Source organism: Chrysemys picta, chromosome 2, assembly GCF_011386835.1.
Source record: "Chrysemys picta bellii isolate R12L10 chromosome 2, ASM1138683v2, whole genome shotgun sequence".
In the NCBI taxonomy this organism is placed as follows: domain Eukaryota; kingdom Metazoa; phylum Chordata; order Testudines; family Emydidae; genus Chrysemys; species Chrysemys picta.
Genome location: NC_088792.1, coordinates 54,861,620 through 54,878,529, shown reverse-complemented (window position 1 = coordinate 54,878,529; position 16,910 = coordinate 54,861,620). Strand labels below are relative to the sequence as shown.

At 42.6% G+C, this 16,910-nt stretch overlaps 1 protein-coding gene across 2 annotated transcripts in view; it reads right to left on the bottom strand.

The window, feature by feature from the left end:
- Window positions 1–16,910, bottom strand: part of SCIN (scinderin) — a 94,360-nt gene that overhangs the window by 16,102 nt on the left and 61,348 nt on the right. For both annotated transcript variants that reach the window (XM_005300581.4, XM_065583174.1), the window contains 4 exons: window positions 5,212–5,304; window positions 4,287–4,419; window positions 1,999–2,087; window positions 689–904 (listed from right to left, as the gene is read on the bottom strand). In XM_005300581.4, coding sequence (XP_005300638.1) covers window positions 689–904; window positions 1,999–2,087; window positions 4,287–4,419; window positions 5,212–5,304 — 531 coding nt within the window. The remainder of the gene's footprint in view (window positions 1–688; window positions 905–1,998; window positions 2,088–4,286; window positions 4,420–5,211; window positions 5,305–16,910) is intronic.

Sequence of the window (16,910 nt, the reverse complement as noted above, 5' to 3'; positions counted from 1 at the left end):
ATCAATTTCACCAAATATGCACAGTCAAAAAAACATTTCCATCAATAATACATGAAATTTACATATAGGCAAAGTAGGAAACATGCTGCTTGAGAACTTGTCATTTAATTTAAAGCTATTAATGTTGTACATTTTGATATGTGATGTTGACAATTTGTGTTTAAATGGTTTATAAAGCCATCTCAATTTCTACTGTCATTAAATAACTGTCTGACCCCCACAATAATTTCCAGCAATTGTGACAATTTAAATAGACAAAAATTGAAAAAAGTGCTCAAAACCCATAATTCTGTGCAACTATAAAATTTTAAATAGATTTAAAAAAATTAAAATGATTAAAAAGAAACAGTGATATCCATTAAAATTGTATTAAAAAAAACAACCACAAAAATAAAATTCTGCCAAGCCTAATTATATAAGAGAGGTGACAGTTCTACTTTTGTACAGAATGACTGATATAGCATTTTTCATGGGCATCAAAGCACTTTACTGAAGAACGAACTACAGCACATAGATGCCATGGGGATTCATTCCCTCTCCACCAAAAGGCTCTTGAGATGTGAAGCTGCAGTTTTTGCAACAAAACTATTCAACAGTTTAAACCTGCAAAATAACAACCTATCCAGTAAAAGTAACAAGAGAATGTAGGTAGCTGAAATATATATATATTTTAAAATGATAAAATTACCTCCACTTTCCCTGAACCATCATCAACCATATTGTGTTGGGCAGCCATTTGTGGAGATTCATGTAACTTGGTAGCATCAAATTCAATCTGCTCAATTCTAGCCACTCTCTCAGTGACATAGACTTTCCCAAAGCCTTCGCTTTGATATTTATCCTTCCAGTCTCTGAAGAACTGTTTGAAGATTGGAGTTTCCCCTCCTTCTGGAAGCACTTGAATCTGCAGGTAAACAAGAAATGCGGGAGGGAAAAGCCAGTATATTACTACTACTGTCCCTTTAGTGGAGCAAAGTAGAATATTTTGAGCAGCTGATGGTCCACTGGTTACAAATTGTTTTAATTTGTTTGTGGACGCTTTTGAGACCCTCTCAAATGACATGTGGCCACTGTCATCCATGCCTTTCTGACCTCCAGTTTAGGATTATTGGTAATGTTCTCTATCTGCAGGTAGCCAAACAGTCTATCCAGAAATTAAAGCTAGTACTGCATGGAGCAATACACCTGCTGATCAAGACAGAGCACTGAGAACATATCACACCAGCTCTTAGCACTAAATATTGGCTGGCTATCCACTTCCAAACCCAATTCCTAGTTTACAAAGTCCTAGATGGACTGGGCTTTGTTGCACAAATCAGGAAGATAGCGACAATAATCAACTGGGCACAGTGGCCGGCAGAACCTAGAGTCCATCTTGCCAGGTCCAGGGACAGAGCTCTCCGGGGAGAGATCTGACAGCAGTGGCGCAAGCTCCTGGTGGAGATTAGGCTGACCCGAATCTGACTGCTTTTAAGGCATGCTGCATGATCTGTTTCTTCACAGAGGAGTTTTCCTAAAAGGAGGGACGAAGATGCCTCACTCCACTTTGAGTCTGATCCTTCAGACAAGAAGTTGTGATGGGGGAGAGAGTGAAGAGCAAGGATCCTATCATAGGGCATTCCACACACGAGATAAATGTCTTACTGTTGTGGGTAATCTAAAAAATGAGGTGTGGAACTGAAGCCAGGCATTGAATGAGTAAGGTTTGTACGAACTATCTTACTTCAAATGAATGAATAAGACGCTTTCTACATTAGTGATCCTTTTCACAGACTCTCCAAACTTTTGGATACTTGTGTGCATCAAACATTTGGCGATTCACACATCACTATTTATAAGCAATGTTATGAGATTTATTTTGATCAATTAAAACTCCCCAAAACCTTAACAAAAAGATTGGCTAAACTGAGTAATAGCACCACATGCACTTTAAACAATTGACCAATATGGAAAAAAAAAAAAAAGAATCTCTTGTATTATTTATCAAACGTACTGCACCTGGGTATTGGCCGGGTAGTTCATTTGTTGTATGAATTCTTCGGCAGTCTTCATGGCTGCCTTTCTCTCATGTGGGTTAGCATCTTTGCCTGATTAAAACACACAGGACAAGATTACAGCAGGGGAAAGGGAACACGTTCTCAGACGATGTAAAAGAAATCTCTGGGAGGAGTTGTAACTGAAGGAGGTATCCTTTAGCATAGCTCATTCTGACATTGTGTTTGCCTCAAGGCGGCACAATGACAAAACTAAAGTCCGCTAACAGAGGTAGGCCAAGAAATTCACACCACGGCAAACTGCCAAAAATCGGATTCCTACTGATTTTGAAAATGAATAAAAATAAGTTGTTCACTTTTTTAAAATGTGTCTGTTTGCAATGATAGCCTGGGTCAAAATAATGATCATGATGATGTGTGCTGTGTTTAGAAAGGCTCGTCCTGCGAAAGCTCACTGGCTACCTGCATTGCTGGAAGGGGGAGGTGGTAAATAAGGTTGCTTTCCACAACCTGCCAAGCCCATTGCCCATCAGCCCCTCTGTTCCATACCTTGGTTAAATGAAACTCCCTATTAGCCAGACTTCGGGATGTCACATGCCACCACTGTTCCTCACACATTGCTTGTTGGGCTCCAAAGTTTTTTTGACATTCCTGAAACACTGTCTGGCACTGCATTAGATCCTGGTTCTGTTCCCCACAGCACCATCAATAACTGCACTCTAAAGCCCAGATCTGAGTCTACTGAGCGGTTCTGCTGGAGCCTCAGTACATTTGATTTTGAACAAGACAGTTGCTGAAGCAGCCTGTGTAGCACTGCTTTAAAGCTGTCTCCTCTAAATGCAGCTTTTGCAAGAGAGAAGGTGTGAAAGAGAGCATCGGGAAAGTGGTGCTATCCCTTTAAGGCCAGACTGGAGCCTACAGAAAGAGAGAGGAGTAGAAGCCAGGCAGGCTGCAGTGGGTGGCAGTTGCTCCCTGAGGCATCTGGAGACAAGCCTAACCTGATTCAGAGACTTGGGTGTGGACTGTAAGTTTGGCATCCTGATGAAATGATTGTGGTAATGATTCCTGGACCCAGGAACTGTGTGTTGTAAAGATGCCTGACCTGATGAACTGTTTGCTCTAATGGTCCCTGGATTGAAGTCTTAGTAAAAGGGACATGGTTAATGTGCATTGACTTCCCCTTGCCCCTGGGCTGTTAAAATGGAATCTATTGCTGCTCCACTTTGGCAATTCTAGGAAAGGTACATCTGAAATGCCACACGAGGCCGCCAGGGACGGCCTGCATCTTCACAGACAGTCATTGCTGCCCCCAGTACAAGTGTGAGGACTGAGACAATAATAGACTCACTGGATAATAAGGGTTATAACCAATTGTGTTGATAACATAAGTCAACAAAGAGAGGATGCCTGGAGCAGCACCAATGCACCTAAGGGGACACATGGGTGCTTCCCAGCTCTTCTCTATTTAAAAGATGCCTGAACACGTGCAGGTGAGATTTTATTCTGGCAAAATGTTTTCAGTACTTCCTGGATTGGCAGCAGATGACTGGCGATTTATTATTTCTAATGCAAGTGCTACAAAGCAACTTTATTAAGAACTGTGCTCAGAGAACAGAACACGCTTTATACTGGATCTAATGGGAGCTCTGAAATCTGCCCAGCTCCAAGCAGTTCAGGTATTCTTGATTTTCCAATACTGTTCTATTACAGGGAAATGTGCATCAACGTAGCTCCAGACACCGTTGAAAGCACCTATGTTGGCACAGAGAAATGTTTAAAACAAACAAAGAAGCAATAAAGTAACGATAAACATATGCTTTAATGATGCATGACATGTTGCGATTCAGTGCTGGCCTTACAACCTCCCATCTGTATCTAACAATACTGTGTATGTGAAAGCAAGGTACAGTTTACATTAATTATTAAGCACTCAGCCTCTGGATTTTGCCCCTGATCATGATGATTTGCCATCCCACAAACAAGGTTCTACATGATTCTTTATGCTTTTTTCATAACTGCTGTTCAGATCTTAGGCGCCAACCTGATAAATACCCAAGATACATAGACTGGACCCAATCCTTGCAAATACATACTCACGTGAGCAGTTCTTATCCACCGACAAAACTGAGAAAGAACTGCTCAGGCGAGAAAGGGTTTGTAGGATGCTGTGCTCAGGCAGTATGTAGCCCATCTATGTACCCACATGTGCTGGGTGCACTCCCCAGGTTCTGGCAGCATTGGTTCCTGAGTGAACTCTCTAGTCACTGAGAAGCAGTGTTGGTCATCTCTTACCTTTCCACACAAAGATCTTTCTTGCAGCACCATGGTCCAAAATGAAACACTCTTCAGACAAAAGCATAGCCCTCAAGAAGGGGTTTTCCTCTGCAACCACCGACACCTTCATGGACCCACTTGCATCTGACACCTGATGAAGCAGTAATTTCAGATTTAGATCAGCTCAAGCTTTCACACTCAGATCACTTTCCCCTCCCCAAACTACATTAGCTATTGCTTTACTAATCCTGTATAAGTGACTTCATATAATCCGTGCGTTACTGGAAAGCTGTGACAGCTAATGAGAACTTTTAAAAAAATTTCATTTCACGTTACGTCCAACAGAGGGAGCTATGCTATTAGCATTGTGATTTTTATCAGCTTCCTTTCTCACAGTCTTATTAATAAGTCACTTTCTATACCACCCCTGCTTAAATACACGTTCTATGAATACCTTATATAATTCAAAATACGTGGATCATTCAAAATTGATAATTGTGGCTAATACACCTACACATGAATTATTCTTATGCAATGGGAATTAGTCATTTAAAGCCTGCTCTAGCTACTGATTCGCACGCACAACTAACGGCCGGTACAATCACTTGCAGGTGCAAAAAGGGAGGCTGGCTTAAAGCCCCTCCTTGGATCAGGGCCACAGTTTTGAACAGCATGGTTAAAAACATTTCCTAGACCAAATCCTTGGCTAGTGTAAATCATCTCCTGAGGTGCCTTCCAACCCTGAGATTCTATGATTCTATGATTATAGCTCTATTGAATTTAACTGAGCTATACGGATATACACCAGCGGCTGCAAACTGATGGAAATAACAGGCGTCTACAGCCTAAAAACAGAGTTTAGCATACAAGGGATACTGCATGTCTGAATGTCACTGTTTCAGTATATCTAACCACAAAAGAAATAGAAAAATTTGGGGCTTACCATGTATAGTTTAGCAATTCTCCTGTTTGTGATATCAGCTGCCTCATCATCATTATCATTATCCTCACGAAGCAGTGGCTTAGTCCCTAAAACCTGTATACCAGAAGAAAAACAACTTCACTGTAAAGGCAACATGGGTTTCTTAGTAAAAGGTACTTACATAATTTTAATATCTGGTAACACAGATATTATCTCTATATATTATTCTGAGGAAATATAAATCCCATCTGTTGGCTGGCTTGATTGCAAACATACAGGTGTGTTGAAGCAACTGTGCCAGATTTGCAGCAGTATGGTACATTGCTATGTGCTGTCTTTCCCACATGCCAGCTCCTTGGTTTTGGATACGTTGGGAAGGGGATTCACTGACAGAGCCAAGCCACAAGATAATTAAGAACCAACTTCATTTTTCACCTTCTTGGTGCTTTCTGTTTGTTTCCCTACATTCCAGTTTTGGTCATTCATGCTTTGGCATTGCCAGACGCTGAGCAGACCCTGATGTTTGGTTACTAAACAAAAGACATCCACCTCTAGGGGGTCGTGTCAGTAAAGCTAGTTGAGATTTTCCCCTCAAAAATGCTTTTTTTAAATCAGAAAATGTAGATTCGTTGAAACAAAAATGTTTGTGAGACAGGACTAGTTTCGATGCATCTCCGGATTCAAAGAATTTTTGAAAAAACAATTCAGAACTGTTAAAACATCCCGTGTCAACATTTTCAAAAAAAGCTTCATTTTTCAAGTTAAAATGACTTCATTTCAAAATTTTAGTTAATTTGTACTTTTAAAAAGGTTAATAATAAAAAAAGGTCAAAACTGAAACAAAATATTTTGAAATTTTCTAAAGAAAATGTTTCAGTTGATCCAATCCATTTTTTAAAAACAAACTATTAGTTTGTGAAAACTTTCAATATTTCAATTTTCTGTCCCATTCCAGGATGGGGAAAATTTTTCTAAATCTCAAATGCTCTCATGGGATGAGAAACCCATTTCCCACCCAGCTTTGTTACCTAGTTAACCACCAGTACTTTAAGTGGTCGGTTTTACACCAGGGCTAGTTTTATACTAATTTATCATTAAAAGAAATTCACAATGTTATATTAAGAGTATACATTAAGACTGAAATGTCCAGGTATTCATTGAGAGAGACAAGGCAAGTGAGGTAATGACTTTTATTTGACTAACTTCCATCAGGGGAAGGTACAAGCTTTCAAGCTTCACAGAACTCTTCTTTGGGTCTGGGATTGTTGTAGCCATGCTGGTCCCAGGATATGAGAGAGACAAGGCGAGTGAGATAATGATTTTTACTGGACCAACTTCTATTGGTGGAAGGTACAAGCTTTGGAAGGTCCTCAGACCTGAAGAAGAGCTCTGTGAAGCTTGAAAGCTTGTACCTTCCCCTGACAGAAGTGGGTCCAATAAAAGATATTACCTCACCTACCTGGTCTCTCCCATATCCTGGGACCAACATGGTTACAACAACACTACAGGTATTAACTGGCTTTTTGACTGATTGTCAGATCCTCTTCCTAACAACCCTCATTTTAATAAGCGTTTCCTTTTTGATTCACATATGGCCAAATCCAGCAAGCCTTACTCAGGGAAATAATTTCAATGGGATTACTCTCATGAGTAAGGGCACCAGGATATGACTTAATATCCAATAGTGAACTGTTAAAATCAAATATATCTGTTGACAGTAGATTTGCATAGAGCCATGCTAAAACACTGTAAATATTTGATTACAGGGATGCGGCACAAAGCACACAGTTGCGAAGAGTTCGGAGGAAAAATACCATAAATATTTAAATAAAAATCATCAGCCATCTGTATGATTTTCTGCCTTGGCAATATCATGTAAGCTGGATGTGATTGTCCTAGGTTAACCTCAAGTAGTTCACTTCTAGCTGGATAAAAACCAAGAAAACAATGCTCTTAGCCTTTAGGAGAGATGTTCCCATTAGCTTTTCAACGGCTAATAGTGTTCACTGTATGAATTTACAATGGCTGCAGATTTAATGATATTTAAGGTAATTAGGAGTAAATTTTCAGATTGGTGTACAGGCCATGTAGCTGAATGACACATTATAATCAATGGGAATATATGGCAATAACTGGAAGAATTGAAAATACTCCCCATCATGCACTTTCACATTAAGTTATAGCTATTCAAGGTACAAAGCCTCAACAGGCTATGACCATTGGCTTTTTTTTACAGAAAAGTCAGACAACAACCTGGTAATAGGCATATTTCTTTATGTAAGCAGATATGGAATATATTTGAGGTTATGGAATATTGAAATGTCTGTGAAGATCATTCTAGAGGATGAAGTGCTCATATTAATAAAACCTTCTTCCACCCAAACTTAACAAGGAAGATTTAACTTAGGATGACCCCTTCAATCAGGGCAGGCTAAATACAATTCTGCTGCCCATTACTCATACAACAGGGATAACACCATTTCATTCCCCCACACTCAATACAAACAGATTTAACTGTTTTTATTAAAGCTAATGTTAAAATTAGCTAATGCACAGGTTAAGGAAAGAGTTTCTATACATCTAGGTATAATGCTTAAGTTATCCAAAAGTACTAGGTTTGGTTTAAAAGTCATAAAATACACATAATACATAATCTGCAATATCTCAAATTAAGGTTAATAAATGTAAGATACGGTTAAAATGTACCCAAATATTTGGATGCTAATATCACTCATAAAAAGCTATACCCCCAAGAGTAGCTTATGGGAAGCAAGTATAGCAATGAGTGTAGATTGTCCCACAGTAACTGAGCATTTAGGGTAGGTTGTCCCTCAGTAATAGAAATGGGATGAAATTTAATAGTGCAAAGTGCAAGGTCATGCACTTAGGGACTAACAAGAATTTTTGCTATGAACTGGGGAGTTATCACTTGGAAGTGACAGAGGAGGAGAAAGACCTGGGTGTACTGGCTGATAACAGGCTGACTATAAGCCACCAACATGATGCAGCAGTGAAAAAGGCTAATGCAGTCCTAAAATGCATCAGGTGAGACCTCACCTGAAATACTGTGTGCAATTCTGGTCTTCCATGCTTAAGAAAGATGAATTCAAACTCAACAAAAAGAAGAACAGGAGGACTTATGGCACCTTAGAGACTAACAAATTTATTAGAGCATAAGCTTTCATGGACTACAGCCCACTTCTTCGGATGCATATCTGTCTGTATCTGTACGAGTTTTTTCATGAGGTTGATGGATTTCCACTCCATACGGCTAAATGCAGTGCCTTGCATAATGAAAAGTTTCAGAGTAGCAGCCGTGTTAGTCTGTATCCGCAAAAAGAAGAACAGGAGGACTTATGGCACCTTAGAGACTAACAAATTTATTAGAGCATAAGCTTTCGTGGACTACAGCCCACTTCTTCGGATGCATGGGCTGTAGTCCACGAAAGCTTATGCTCTAATAAATTTGTTAGTCTCTAAGGTGCCATAAGTCCTCCTGTTCTTCTTTTTGCGGATACAGACTAACACGGCTGCTACTCTGAAACTTTTCAAACTCAACAGGTGCAGAGAAGGGCTACTAGGATGATCCAAGGAATGGACTCTACCTTATGAAAGGAGATTTAAGGAGCTTGGCTTGTTTAACCTAACCAAATGAAGGCTGAGGAGAGATCTGGTTGCTCTCTATAGATACATCCGAGGGATAAACACCAGAGAGGTAGAGGAGTTATTTAACTTAAGGGTCAGTGTTGGCACAAGAACAAATGGCTATAAACTGGCCATCAACAAGTTTAGGCTTGAAATTAGATGAAAATTTCTAACCATCAGAGGAGTTAAGTTCTGGAACAGTCTTCCAAGGGAAGCATGGGGCATGGCTGCTAAAATGAACTCAAGGAAAGCAAACTTGCCACAAGCTAGAATCGCAAAGGGGCATACTTGGGTGTGTGCCAGGATTTAAATAGGAAGGTGACATCTGGTCAAGATGACCTGGGGAACAGTGGAGCGCACACTGGGAAACACACAGGCTGGTCCAGATGTGAAGTAGTGCAGTGTGGGATAGCAGAGGGAGGACTACCTGAAGTAATCTGTTAGTCTCAAAGGTGCCAAAGGACCCTCTGTTGCTTTTTACAGATTCAGACTAACACGGCTACCCCTCTGATAACTGAGGTAATATAGTCAATCCTAAATAGGGATACATCCTCATGACCCTTCTAGTGGTATAATTTATTCCAGAATATATGTCACGTCCCACATGGATTAAAGTGGGACAAGATACCAGATAAATCGAAAGAACTTGTATGTGTGGACACCAAGCAGTGTATGCTGAAAAACCGAGTTATACCAAAAAAACCCTCTCCTATGTAGGTAAGCCCTCATTTTGTTATGGGAAGGGGAACGTTGCTAAACTGGAGAGTGTTCAGAAAAGAGCCAGAAGAATGATTAAAAGATTGGATTAAAGAATTAGAAAACATGCCTAACCCTCAGTTAGAGTCTGACTTTGTACTGAACAGGACAGTTCATATCCCTTCCAAACTTACCTAATGTTTCCATTAGCTGTGCAAACATGCAATCCCTTTTTCAATCCTGTTCAAGGAGCTCAATCTGTTACATTTAACAAAGGTTAAGAAGTGACTTGATCAGAGTCCATGGGTGGCGGGTGAACACCTCCTTCTGGGAGGCTAGCCCGCCGGCCCCACCCCTTCCACCTGAGGCCTTGCGCGGAGGAGCCCTGAGCACCCATCCACAGCTGGAGGAGCCTGACTCTCACATCCTACAGCCCACCTGCCCCAGCCACCCCAATCTGCCAGCTGGCCTGAGACCTGGCCCCAGAGCCGGTCCACCAGCTGGCCCCAGCACCAGACCTAGTGCCGCCCTGGGCTGCTGGCCCGACCCCCAAGCCAGCCCAAGTACTGCCCTGGGCTACCCTGGGCCCTGGCTTCAGCTCTAGGCTGCCAGCTGGAGCTCAGCCCCCATTAGTTTAAGGAGATGGGGGAGGGAGGGCAGGGCCTTGGGGGCAGAACATGGGCGGGGCCACGGCCTGGGTTAGGGGAGGCTTAACGTGCCCTGGCCTTTGATACCCGTTGCCCATGTCAGCGTCTGTAAATTCCTACATGGGGAAGAGAAATTTGATAATAAAGGGCTCTTCAGTCCAGCAGACAAAAGTATAACAAGATCCAGTGGCTGGAAGTTGATGTTAGACAAATTCAGCCTAAAAATAACATACCCATTTTAACAGTGAGGTAATTAACCACTGGAACAACTTAGCAATGGTTGTGATGGATTCTCCATCACTGGCAATTTTTAAATCAAGATTGGATGTTTTTCTAAAATACATACTCTAGTTCAAACAGGAATTAATTCAGGGAAGTCATCTAGCCTGTGTTGTACAGGAGGTCAGACTAGATGATCACAGTGGTCCCTTATTGATTTATAATCTATGAATAAAATACATCAGTATAATGTCTTTATCTTGGTTATAACTATGTCCACATTATAGATTATACTACAAAATCAAAAATCACATACACCTCCTCCAACCAAAACAGTAATACTGATATAAAAACCATGTGGAGACCAGGCCTAAATTAACAGTTTTACTTGATCTACAATGATTAGATGAACCATATTTATGTCAGGTTCATAATATCCTGCTTCGTAACAGGGTTAATGTCTGGTGAGTGCAGGCATTGTATGACTCTATCAACATCATCTCCTTTATTGCTTCTGGGAACTGAAAAGGGAAGAAAAAATCCTCTGCAAAGTCAGTTGAGTGGAAATCATTTAGTACGATGCTATAAAACTGACAATTTTATCAATAAGATAACAAAGCCTGTAGTGAATTTTGGTGTGCCAGAGATAGTAGATTAATCCGAATTTTGTTGTATTTTTATATCTGCATATGGTTGGCTAGACTGCTATTCCACATAATTTTTCACCTTTTTATAGCAGTAGTCTCTGTACTGTACATCACAAGGAAAACTAGTCATGCCACTGTGGTTTACCAGCTGCAGGGAAAAGGCTATCTCAGGCCATTGATCTTTCAGCAGAGCTACCCAATGAAGTCCTTTAGGTAAATGGGGAATTTTTTTATGGCCCTGATTTACATACATTTCCAATTTAATAGTGAAACCTGTGATAGCTGGTCACATAGGACTTGCTTCTGTAAACTCTTACACAAGCAGTCCCACTGAAGTTTGCATTCCTATGGTTGGAATTGAAGCCCCATAATCCTTACTTAACACCACAGGTACAGTGGAATTCAATAACTCTTCAATCTTCTTGCAGTCACCTAGAAGGGAATTCTATCTCCCAGAAAACAAAAAAGGGCTGGGGGGAAAGGTCCTTATCTGGGGAGGCCCTGAACATCCTCCAGTGAATGGGGAAGAGTAGGAATCGAACACCTGCTTCCTTCTGAAGACCGTGAAGGGACCATTGGATCCAAGGAGGTGAAGTCAACCTGAAGACAAACATGTTTGTGAAGGGGCAGTTTTTGAGGTAGACAACAAGTTGGCTATCAATGGCATCAAGCCATGACTCACGATGTGTTTGTGAACCTGAGATGCTGTTTGAGATTTTAATGGAACCCTGAATTCTCCCTGATTTCTGATGGGTTCATGTTTCTCCTCCGAAATATTTGAGGTACAACCTAAATTTGCAGCAGTGTTATCTGTCCTTGCTTAATCACCCAACCTCAGTGTGCATCTGCCAGCCCTCTGGGAAAGGTGCAAAATGCAAAAGCAAGGTTCACTCTTAAGCAAAACCAAACAAAGAGAAACTTTCTACCCTGTAGGGATACTAGGGTAATGAATCTTGGCTCACCACATCTCAGCAGAAGAGAGAGAGTCTATTTCTTGCTGTTTTAACTACAGGAGTTTCCTGCCTTGAAATACAGACACACATCCGAACAACGCAGACATTGATTTAATGGGAACACAAAGATTATGGGGAGCTGAGAATATGGCTGGAAACATTACAGTTGAAGGAGAGGACAGATAAAGAAGGAAGTGTGAATCACCTGAAACAATAGGTCAGACAAAGGTTAATTTAGGCCAATTAGCAATGACCAAACCAGTTTTGTGTTGTTGAATTTGGTTACACTAGCACTATAACAATATTTGTGTTTCCTCTTTACTGTATTATACATAATCAATCTCTGGGGCTGAAGCTGAGCCGTTTGCTATGGCTGTGAGCCAAAGTATCGTATCTCAGAAAACTCAAATTTCCATCTTACCTACATAAGGAGATTAATTTATTGTCCAAAGAGCAAGATAAAGAAAAGAAAGTCAGATATTTACAGAAGTCAATATTGTCTCATGGGTTTGATGATATTTTATTGCTCTATGCCTTTGAAAAGAAACAGGATTAGGAGAGTATCAAAGGGGTACCCGTGTTAGTCTGGATCTGTAAAAGCAGCAAGGAGTCCTGTGGCACCTTATAGACTAACAGATGTATAGTAGCATGAGCTTTCGTGGGTGAATACCCACTTCTTCGGATGCATGTGATCCAAAGAAGTGGGTATTCACCCACGACAGCTCATGCTCCTATACGTCTGTTAGTCTATAAGGTGCCACTGGACTCCTTGCAGGATTAGGAGAGTCTGTTGTTATTTTCTTGCTTAACTCGCTGACACAAGGAGATACTGCCATTTCCTAACACTATGGATTTCAAGCCCTCCCAATGTGCACAGATATCTATCATCCATTTGTGTGAATGTAAGATATACACATGCACTGGGGATCCCTCATAGTGGATGCAGAATGATTAGTGTTGAGCTACACAATCTCTGTGTGAACTCATCAGCACTCACAGGGGGTTGTGTGTTAACCTGCTAAGTAGAGAGGAGGCTGTCACAGAGAATGTGCCAATAAAAATCCCCTCAAATCTCAATTCAATTCCAGTGCTTTGCATGGAGACAAATTCTCATTGCAATGAACCAATCCATTACAGTGAATAAAATTGCTCAGGGCTAGATTGTTCCTACCCCTAACAAGGCCACTGAGGGGAGAAAGAACTCTATCCCCTTCCCTGCGTGACCACACTAAGGCTTGCCCAGCTTACAACTCAGAGCCTGGGAGCCGAGGAGAAGTGGCTTGTCCCATGCTCTTTTGCCCCTCCTGTAGACCAGTAGGTGGGGTAAGGCAGAGCAGCTACAGTTTTACCCTGAAAAGAGATGTGGCAACTTACCTCCCCTTCTAGAGCAAAGAGGAAGCAGGTGAGGAATGGTGACCCTGAGTCACAGTTCCTTCCCTGGCCTCCTGGGTCAGCACAGCTACACTGGATACAGCATTCATCATCTATTTTGACCTCCGCTTACCAATAAAAAAGCAGCAGTAACTCACTCTATTTCCATGCTGCTGCCCTTTGCACACAAAACAGGGGGGAACTGCTCTCCTCTGTTAATGGGCCAGATTGAGCCATTAGGCCCAGCCCAGAGTAAGGGATGGTGGGGAGTTGCATTGCCCCAGAAGAAGATCTGAAAAAGAATTGAGCCTCAGGGCCACAATTTTTGCTCTGTTGCCGCCTTGCTCTAAGGGGGCAGCCTATAAATTACTTACCCCTTTCTGGCGTGCTCTGGCCGGTAAGGAGGGAAGCATAGCCAAGGCTCCTCCCGCTACCTGTCCCTCTTCCCTACTCTCCCCACCCCTCATCTACCTGCTTGTAGCAGATGCAGTCTAAGGGCTTGTCTACACTGGCAATTTACAGCGCTGCAACTTTCTCGCTCAGGGGTGTGAAAAAACACTCCCCCATCCCTGAGCGCAGCAAGTTTCAGTGCTGTAAAGTGCCAGTGTAGAAGTGCCCCAGCGCTGGGAGCCGCTGGGAGCTATGCCCCTCATAGAGGTAGGTTTTTTTAGAGCGCTGGGAGCTCCCAGTGCTGCGCCGCGACCACACAAGCCACGTTAAAGCGCTGCCGCGGAAGCGCTTTAGTGTTGCCATTGTAGACTAGCCCTAAGAAAGAATAAAAGAAGCATGCCAGGAGCCTACCTTGCTTGGGCATGAGCTACAGTGCCACCCACTGGTGTCCCACTATAAGGGCCAAGGTTCTAAAAAGCCATAGGAAATGCTTAATGACCACAAAGTAGAACCAAGCTTTAAGGGCTGAGAGTGACAGAAGAAAGCAAGAAGCCCCTTTTTCTCCCAACTACCTCATTCCTTGTCAGGCAGCACTCTCAAATGCAGCCACTAGTGCCGCTACCACCCCTTACTGCCCAGAGGGTGACTGGGTTTTGTGGCTGTAGGGCTGTGCTGCTGCAGTGACTGACAGTGTGCTCGCCTCGAGTCATGATCACTTTCTGCTTCTCAGGCATTAGCACAAACACCAACAAAAACCTCCTTTTGACACTGGATGGTCAATTTAGGAATAGCAGAATAAATCTATTTGATTGGTTACCCACTGAGAAAGTTACAATCTTTGGGACTGCACATAGATTCATGTCCTTGGAGAAAGGGAGGCAGGCTCAAGATAAGGAAGCTTTCCTAAGCTGCCTCACAGACAGCAGGTTCTGACTGCAGTTATGCACCTGTGGTATTCGTAGCAGCAGCAGACTTCCTCATGTCTGCACCTCTCCCAGGACAGCAGGAGACCTCCCATTGACCTCAGTGGAGGTTGAGAATACGGTGGAGGAAATAATAAAAGGATTTCTAATATTTAAATTACAGGCTACAATTGAACAGGTTTCTGTTGTCTCTGGAGTTTCAAACATAAATCATAATTTGATTCCTGGTGCTATGACTTCCTAAAAGTGGGGCACTGTGCTTTGGCAGCTTTCCATCAAAGTTACTTAAAAGCAATAATAAACTAAAGCCTTTTTTTTTTTTAAGACAGCCCTAACCTTTTCTTATGTGTACCTAGCTTCCTTTGTTTCTCTCTGCTATGCAAATAATCACACTTAGGAACTCCTTTCGCATGCCTGCGCTCTCTTTAAATTCCCACAGAAGGAAGTTTTATTGTGGCACTCAGATTTTCAACTTATTCTGTTCCAACTAACCACATTGCAAAACCAAATGTTTATATTCAGCATTTATGCCTACGTGGGATGCTACAGTGGGTAATAGATCACAGTCTGGGTGGTGCAGCAGAGCTGCTAAGAGGAGAAAGGTGGACAGCACAGGACAGAAATGAAGACTTCTGATACCAAGACATTTTCCACCTTCTTGGGAATTATTTGTTCAGAATTTCAAGGAAAGTTCACAACATTTTATATCAGAGACCAGAGCTCATGGCAATTTGCAGTGGAGCAGGAAATTGTCCCTCCTGCCAACTGATCACAGAAGCACTGTCTTCCAGGCCTCCATAGGCCACAAGCGCTCTGTACAGGTTAGTGACAGGCACAAACCAACCCCCAAACCCTCCAAGCATCCCCCTGCAGTGTCCAGCCCCTGATCTGCTGGACACTAACAGAATTACCAGATGAGCTCTTCCCAAAGGCTCAGTACACCACAGCTCACCAGTTACACCTCAGCCCACTACTCCGCTTAACTCACTGCACTGAGATTCGCTTATAGTGGAAACAAGTATAAGTGTTTTTAACAAAAGAAAAGCGATGCAAGTGATAGCAAGCAGAAATATTGGAAACAAAGCCTTATGTGTGAAGTAAAATCATAACATGCATACTAGAGCCTCATCTTAACTAATAGAACACTATTAGTTCTTAAGAGCAACAGTTCACCCAAAATCCTTCCAGCGTATTACAGCCAGGCTTGGCTGTGATCTTCTGTGCATGAAGCAAGCCCACTGTCAGTTATTTCCTAGGTGAACGATACACTTTGCCTCTGTCTCTACCAGGGCCGACTCCAGGCACCAGGCAACCAAGCACATGCTTGGGGCGGCACCTGGTAAGAGGTGGCCAATCTTGGGGTGACGGGGGGCAGCGCGGCACGGCATTACGCGGGCGCTCCGGCGGCGGACGCTCCGGCGGCACGGCGCTCGGCGGGGGGGCGGCGCGGGGCGCAGCACTCAGGGAGGGGTTCTGGCGGCACGGCGCTCGGCGGGGGGGCGGCGCGGGGGGCGGTGCTCGGGGGGGGGGGGGGGGGCTCGGCGGGGCAGCAAAAAAGTTAGAGCCGGCCCTGGTCTCTACAGTTAATGTCCCAAAATCCATTACTTGAAAAAAGAACAGAAGTACTTGTGGCACATTAGAGACTAACAAATTTATTAGAGCATAAGCTTTCGTGGGCTCTAATAAATTTGTTAGTCTCTAAGGTGCCACAAGTACTCCTGTTCTTTTTGCGGATACAGACTAATACAGCTGCTACTCTGAAAACTGTCATTACTTGAAAACAAGACTCACTGCCAACCTAGTTGTTTTTTCCCTGTGTGCTTCTTTCTTGTCAGTTTTTACAATCTTGATTAGCATTTGGCTCAGACTGTAGATAAGCTTCCATTGTGAATGGACCTCACCCAATACACACATGCCCAGCCAAAAAGAGATAAGCATCTCTCCCCTCTTGCCTGACAGGAATATGTAGATCACCTTCTGGTGACCTGCCTTAACTCACAGACCTGAAGAATATAATTTTCAATACGTGTGTATGTGTATATAAAAAACTCCTTACACATTGTCTGTACACACATCTTGCAATGATTATGATGACCACTGAGACACTGGCTTAGACCTTACATGACACTCTTTGGTGAATTAGATCATCAAACCAGATCCAGGCAATCCCTGTAACCCTTAAGCATCTCTGTGCCCTCAGCCAGTTGGCACCAACAGGTCCCTGGATCA